The sequence below is a fragment of the Lactuca serriola genome, chromosome 2, assembly GCF_051521515.1.
Source record: "Lactuca serriola cultivar US96UC23 chromosome 2, Lser_US96UC23_V15, whole genome shotgun sequence".
NCBI classification, from domain to species: Eukaryota; Viridiplantae; Streptophyta; class Magnoliopsida; order Asterales; family Asteraceae; genus Lactuca; species Lactuca serriola.
Genome location: NC_136409.1, coordinates 121769054 through 121776459, shown reverse-complemented (window position 1 = coordinate 121776459; position 7406 = coordinate 121769054). Strand labels below are relative to the sequence as shown.

The following is a 7406-nucleotide window of genomic DNA, read 5'->3' as shown; positions in this document are numbered from 1 at the left end:
TTGGAGGTAATTATAATTTATGACATCACTTAAATGGTCAATTGATATGTTATTATACGTTATGAAATCATAATTTTGTTTTTTCATTCAGTTCATTTAACATGGGATTTTCATGGTCTTCTAACCCCTTATGCACTTAGGGCGATTCATAAAAGAATTATCCAGTCGGATGGTTGTAGGATTACGCATATTGTTGGCGATAGATATGAAGTGAGTAAGTATTCAACAACCGAATCTGTCCAATTAGACCGTGGTATTTGTAGTTGCGGTAAATGGCAAAAATGCGGTATACCTTGTGAGCATGCTATAGCTTCACTACAAAGGCTTGAAATTGCAGAAATCCAGCAAATGGTAAATTTAAAGTTAAGTACCGTGGTGTATCGAAATGGTTATCAGACTGAGACGGTCAATCCTATTCCAACCATTAGGCATTGGGAAATGCCAGTTGAAAGTGTTGTGGTCTTACCTCCACGACAATTCATTTGAATTGTATTGTATGGATCACAACGAATATTAGTTTGTATTCAGTTCTATGTTAACCGTAATTGTAATGGTCTGTTGGCGTTGTTTAGGTTTTAATAAAAATGTTTAGCTTTAAATAAATAATTGTATTCCCATAATTGTAGTGTATGGATGACAATGACTAGAAAAACAGCTCTGCAGATTGACTAAGAGTTCTGCGGACTGACAAACATTATTGCGGACTGACATAAAGTTATGCGGACTGAAAACAGCTCTCTGCGGAGTTTAAGGGTCTATATACTGTCATGGATGGTCGTTGGATTTTTGGTATAGAGTTATAAATTATTTTTAAATTTAAAATGAGTTCATCTTCAAGTTTGTATATTTGCTCGTGCAACGAAGTTGATTGTTTCTATTGTGATCCGATCGACCATTTTCTTGCCCAATCACCAAATTTGAGAGAGCCGTATATGTCTGAGAATACTTTGCAACAACTAAAATGGGCTGAAGAACAAAAAAAAAGATAAAGACTCATCTCGAGCTCTCACTGAACGTCGTGACCTCATTGCGGCGGAGTTTAAAGAGGTTGAGGAAAGGATGACGATTACTAAAAAAAAAATCAGAGATCATGAGGAATGGATAAAAAAAACTAAGAAGAATATCAAACTGTCTGAAAAATGTCTTGCTGACAAGGATACAAAAATGATAGAACTTGGGAGGCAAAAGGACCGTATGGAAGATAAAATAAGAATTAGGGACGACTACATAACAATGGAGAAATAAAAGTATCCTTTGCAATTCCCTTAAGTTAATTACTGTTGTTGTACGTTTACTATATGTTTGTGGTTTTTTGAATGTATTATCTTTGAGTTTTAGTTATTTTTCATCTTTAAAATAAACACACCATTTCAATGTACACAAATTAATGTCCTCTAAAACAAAACATAATTAATTATAAATACAACATCAATCATTCAAATCAAACGTTGAACAATAGTCTTCTCTCTGCGCCCCACTCGTCCAACGCGTGTCTTGTGTCCCGTGCGTCTCTAGCGTCTCCTGAGTCCCTTGTGTCCCTTTCCCTTTCCCTTTTGTGTTACTACCTGATACCGCAATATTTTTTGATTCATTGGGACCAATGTCAGACAAGTCGCTGCATTATGTGTTGTACTATCAGTCTATCACATCTACTACACCTTCTTACTATAGGTTCCACACCTTGTGATGAAATACGATTTCTGTTTCTCGGTCTACCAGCTTGACGTGTATCCATTATCGGGGGTTTAACAACCATCATCTCTGCAGGAATCTCCCAATCACATGGTTCTGGAAGTGGGTAAACAGGCTCCTCATATGTACTTTGGTAAGTTTCCATTTTGTAAGCATCTATAGACAGATGTCCGGAGTTAGTTTTTTTCAAGTGCTTTAAGAACATTATCACATGACCACAAGGCAACCCAGTTCCTTCCCAATATTTACATGTACAAGTCGCTTGCCTCAGATCAACTATGCCACCATGTTTGAAATCATGCACTTCATAGATTGCATCTGAAACACCAGAAACGGACCATCCTGTCGTACACTCTTCATTTTTACTAACTACTTTTTCAGCCCACTTGGTTAGCACTGTTGAATGTTTCCCTGTAATATATATATATATATATATATATATAATTAACTTATTATTCGCCATAATTAAAGTCCAAATTAAATTCATACATCCATCGATGCGATGCTTGTTACATCATTCCTGTGAAAGACGACAGAAGAACTCAAGAAGATGTATTATAGGCATCTTCCTTGCATCTACAAATAAAGCGTTCATGGACTCTACATTGTTCGAGGTCATGTAATCGTACCGCTTCGACGGGGAATATGCTCTAGTCCATTTAGAACGTGGAATTTCACTTAGATACGCCGCCACTTGTGGCCTAGTAGAACTAAATCTAGACCACAATTCTTCAAAAACATTTATTTTCTAAGCTTTCACAAGCCTCCAAAACCATACTTTTGTTTTATCATTTTTCCCAAACATGTGTACTATGTTTCCTAGTAGATGAAAAGCACACACACCATGATGAGCATGGGGGAAAACATTTTCAATACTAACCCGAACTGCATCAGCCCTATCAATTACTAAAGTCAATTCTTCACAATCACCAACACATTCATGTAACTTTTCAAGAAACCATGTCCAAGTAAGACCACTCTCTTTTTTGCATATTCTGTGCGCAAGGGGCACTATCTGGTTGTTCCCATCCATAGCTACTGCATGTAATATGGTTCCCTTAAAATCACCTTTCAAATGGGCACCATCCATAATTATAACTTTACGACAAAAACGTTTGAACGCTCGTATCTGCAATATATTAAAATGGAACAAATAAACACTCTACAATTTTTTACAAATAATTATATATTAAATAACAACAAGTTTTTTGTATTTATCGTGCTCCCAATGGCATAAAAACAAGACTCAAAACAATCTTCAGAATCTGTTTGTATATAGGCCACTGTACTGGGATTATGCATCTTCAAATTGTGAAAATAAATAGGAAGTTTTGAAAAACATTCTTTAGAGGATCTCAACAACAATTCCATAGCATCTTGTTTTGTACACCAAGCTTGTTTGTAATTTACATTGATTTCCAGCAAAGCATTCAAATCCCTTGATATTTCATTAGGCCTCCAAACCTTGGAACAAGTTTTTCCCATAATCTCATGCAATATAGTACCCATGACTTTTTTTATTAGCATGCTTATGATTAGGGTGTATCTGTAATGATGAACATGTGTGCACGTTGTTGAAAGTCCTGATTTCAAATTCATCAGTGGGACGAATGCGTTTTGTATATAAACGTCAACTACAGTTCTTAATTTCACAATATACCTCATAACGATTTTTGTTAGAATGTTTAGTCTTAAAATGAAACTTTTCTCTGGTTGCTTTAAGACTCGAAGCAAATATTAGTTGTTGTTTGTTATCATACGTTTGACGAACAAAGATATCATCATTTGGACCTAAACTGTGAAATGGTCCGGGTTCAACAATAGGATCAGGACAATTAGGTATGGGAGGCATACCGTAAAATATGTCTGAACCTTTTTTCCCGTGTGTGAACTCATCTTTTGACCAACCTTCATTTGATTCTTCACCGCCTGACAAAGTTTTGTCAGCCAGTCTTCCAAACTCATATAAATTTTCTTCTTCCACTGTATTCACTGCCAAAGTTTCTTCTTCTGGACAGTCTTCAACATTATCAGATATAATGTTTTCAATGTTTTCAACATTATATGGTACAATCTTGTCAACCGCTTCTGCCTGTTCGAACCATCTCTCAAACGCCTCCAAATACAAATGAACAATCTCCTTCGTTTTAGAAATTACATTTTTTGAGTTGATGAACATCTGTTTCGTCTACAATATTCATAACATACCCATGAACCGGGTGTTGAAATGACAATGATATATTACTATTGAACACATTAGCCTTACTTTTGACCAAATCAAACAATATTCGACGATCAAAATTTGATGGAAACATTATACCTAAGTTGTTAAACTTAGGTGTAACGTAGGTCTTAACCCCATTATTTATTTGCCAAAAACACCTGGTACATAAAATAACAAAACTCATAATTCTTTTCAAAAAAAATTTGTAACACTAAAACTGATCGATCTAATATGCAAATGTAGCTACAAAATGAAAAAAAAAAAGACTTTATTTCAAAAAAATCATTCCAAATAACCATTCCGCAAAGACATTAATCTCTCCTCAGAGCTCCTCGTCAACTACTCTGTGGAGGGATTTATGACCTACCAAACAACTCCCTCCGCGGAGGGGTTAATGTCTCCGCAAGAACCCCAGCGAAATGATTTTTTAAACAATGAAAATGAAACTTTTACTGATTTTGCGGACATGACGTCATTCTGCGGAGTGGAGATCCGCAGAGGACCCTACGCGGAATCCATATCTATGACTGGAAAAGTCATTTTTTATGATCAAATTTTGAAATTGCTCGAGATTTTTTTTGTCTATTGGTTTCCTTAATTACGTCGGCACTTGCGTCTACTTATCGTCATTATCTGTCATTGTTTGACCTGAGATTCCTCGCCATGGAATTGCTACCAAACTCACCACTTGTCACTTCTCAGTCCCTATATGAAGTCATCTGCAAGGGTTGCTTTCATCAATCACTCCGTAGAAGAAGAACAAAGCTCGAAAATGGCAGGAGTTCGAAGAGTCAAACTGGGTTCACAGGGTTTAGAGGTATCAGCTCAGGGTTTAGGTTGTATGGGCATGTCCGCTTTCTATGGAGCCCCAAAACCTGAACCTGACATGATCAAGCTCATCCACCACGCCATTAACGCCGGCGTTACCTTCCTCGACACCTCCGACATCTACGGCCCTAAAACCAACGAAATCCTTCTAGGCAAGGTAACATTCTTCTACTAATTAGATCGATCTTTCATCCATTGTCGCTGCCAATTAGTTTGCTGATCAGAGAGGGTCTTTGCATCTTTCGGTCCAGTGCATTTTTAGGGTTCGATTAACACCCAATTTTGTAATTGCAGGCTTTGAAGGGAGGAATTAGGGAGAAAGTGGAGTTGGCTACCAAATTTGGGATCAGAGAAGTGAATGGAGCGAGGGAGTACTGCGGAGATCCGGCGTATGTAAGAGCTGCTTGTGAAGCTAGCTTGGAGCGACTTGGCGTCGATTGTATCGATCTGTATTATCAACACAGGATTGACACTCGTTTGCCAATCGAAATCACAGTAAATTTCTTCCTCCTTACACGATCCTTTTTTCAATTCCTTTCTGTTCATAACTCGAATTCTCATATCCATCTCCTCAAATGTTCTACTTTTCTTCTTAGATGGGAGCACTAAAAGAGCTGGTGGAAGAAGGAAAGATCAAATATGTTGGATTATCAGAAGCATCAGCATCAACCATCAGAAGAGCCCACGCTGTGCACCCATTAACAGCCATACAACTAGAATGGTCCTTGTGGACAAGAGATGTTGAAGAAGATATCATTCCTACTTGCAGGTTAGCTTCCTTTTTCTATCCATTTTCTAATTCATCAATAACCATGAATCCAAAATCCAAACTTTAAGCTCTGTATATCATACTTTATCAGAGAACTTGGGATTGGGATTGTTGCATACAGTCCTCTTGGACGTGGGTTCTTCTCATCTGGCCCAAAGATGCTCGAGAAGTTGGAAGATGGTGACTTTCGTAAGGTCAGTTAAAGTCTTAGTTTACCCTTTTCTCTATATTTTCATTATGATCACTCATTTTCAATTTCAATTTTCATATTTTTAGTATCTGCCGAGGTTCCAAGCTGAAAATCTTGAACACAACACGAAAATGTTCGAGAGGGTGAATGAGATGGCGACAAAGAAGGGGTGCACGCCATCGCAGCTATCATTGGCTTGGGTTCACCACCAGGGAAACGATGTGGTGCCAATTCCAGGAACTACAAAGATTGAGAATCTTGAACAGAACATTGGAGCTTTATCTGTGAAGCTAACACCAGAAGATATGGCTGAACTTGAAGCTATTGCTTCATCTGATTCAGTGAAGGGGGAGAGATATGGTGCTGGAATTGCAACATATAAGGATTCCGAGACTCCTCCATTGTCATCTTGGAAGGCTTGATAAATGGTGTGAATCTTTAGGAGTGTTTTGTTTGAAATGTTCTTGTAACTTAGTTTTTCTGTAGGAACACTGTTTTGTAAGCGTATGAGTTTTTGAGAATAATAAATGAAGACGATTTCGTGTTTTGGGTTTATGATTGAGCAGGTATCATGAATCACATTCAGATTTGTTAAAAACGGTAACCTAGACTTGTATATGTGGCAATTATGTAAATAGTTCAGTAATAGAAAGTTTGTTAATGTAAGATGGTTTATGAGACTTTTTTTTTTTAAAATATTTTTTTAATTGAATAAAATATAATTATATAAAATTAATAAAATAAAAGTACTTCATTAATTAAAAAAATGCATACAATATTAAAATTATAAATAAAAAAAAAAATAATCGAAACATAGTAAAATCGTACGTAAAGCCTAATCATTGTAATCATCATTGCTTGGCACATCATCATAATCTTCGTCCGAATTATCTACAAACATATTCGATTCGTCATATGTATCATAGAAATCGTCTTCAAAATTGTTGACAACGAGATTCATTTGAGCATTGAAAATGTGTTCCACCAAATCAGCATGAAGGTTGTGTTGTCCAATTCGGTCATATACGTCCCCTCTATTCACCATGTACACCGACATACCAATACCTATTCATTCTATATTTGGTAAATATTTATTTTCAATGTAGCTACAAATCGCATTCCTCTCATTTTCTAGAATCATATTATGTAATATGGTGCATGTGTACAGTTATGGGTAGAATTTTCATCTTACCATTTAACTAGTACTAACATCCCGTATAAGCCTAAGATCTTGGATTTAGGCAATATATTGGACTGTCATCGTGTTTCTTGTAACATCTTATGCATGAACTATAAACTTGGCTAGAAAGGAACAGTCTAGGTCAAAAGCATGTGACCAAAGCCTTGTGAACATTGGAGACTATCGAAGAAACCAGGTCAAGCATGGATCAAGGAAGATCCCTAGAATATCAGAATATTTGTTATTATCATTATGTATAAAAAAATCTAGTTGATCATCATTCACACACACACTCTCTGACCTTTACTCTCACTCTCATTCTCTCGACACTTGAACACTTTTACAGTTACATCAAGATCAACCAACACTTGTATTTTTATTTCGATTATTATAAGTTCTAAGGCATGTGATTTCATCACCACTCGATGTTTTATGTTGGCGATCCAAAATGATTAAGGGTTTTCTTCATACATCATTGTATTCTTGCTTTTACTTTTACCAATTTACTATTGATTTATCGATA

At 36.4% G+C, this 7406-nt stretch overlaps 1 protein-coding gene across 1 annotated transcript; it reads left to right on the top strand.

Annotated features, from left to right (window-relative positions):
• Positions 1 to 4608: 4608 nt before the first annotated feature.
• LOC145086705 (putative aldo-keto reductase 5) lies at positions 4609 to 6256 on the top strand. Its single transcript, XM_079024535.1, has 5 exons — positions 4609 to 4901; positions 5039 to 5239; positions 5341 to 5513; positions 5605 to 5707; positions 5790 to 6256. The coding sequence occupies exons 1-5, from the start codon at positions 4626 to 4628 to the stop codon at positions 6123 to 6125; spliced, it is 1089 nt and encodes a 362-aa protein (XP_078880661.1). The 5' UTR covers positions 4609 to 4625; the 3' UTR covers positions 6126 to 6256.
• Positions 6257 to 7406: the final 1150 nt, after the last annotated feature.

Bases quoted from the DNA above. Each gene is read 5' to 3' on its own strand.
- LOC145086705 (XM_079024535.1), top strand. From the start codon at position 4,626: ATGAAGTCATCTGCAAGGGTTGCTTTCATCAATCACTCCGTAGAAGAA. The intron at 4,902-5,038 runs GTAACATTCTTC...TTGTAATTGCAG, and splicing joins ACGAAATCCTTCTAGGCAAG to GCTTTGAAGGGAGGAATTAG. The intron at 5,240-5,340 runs GTAAATTTCTTC...TTTTCTTCTTAG, and splicing joins GTTTGCCAATCGAAATCACA to ATGGGAGCACTAAAAGAGCT.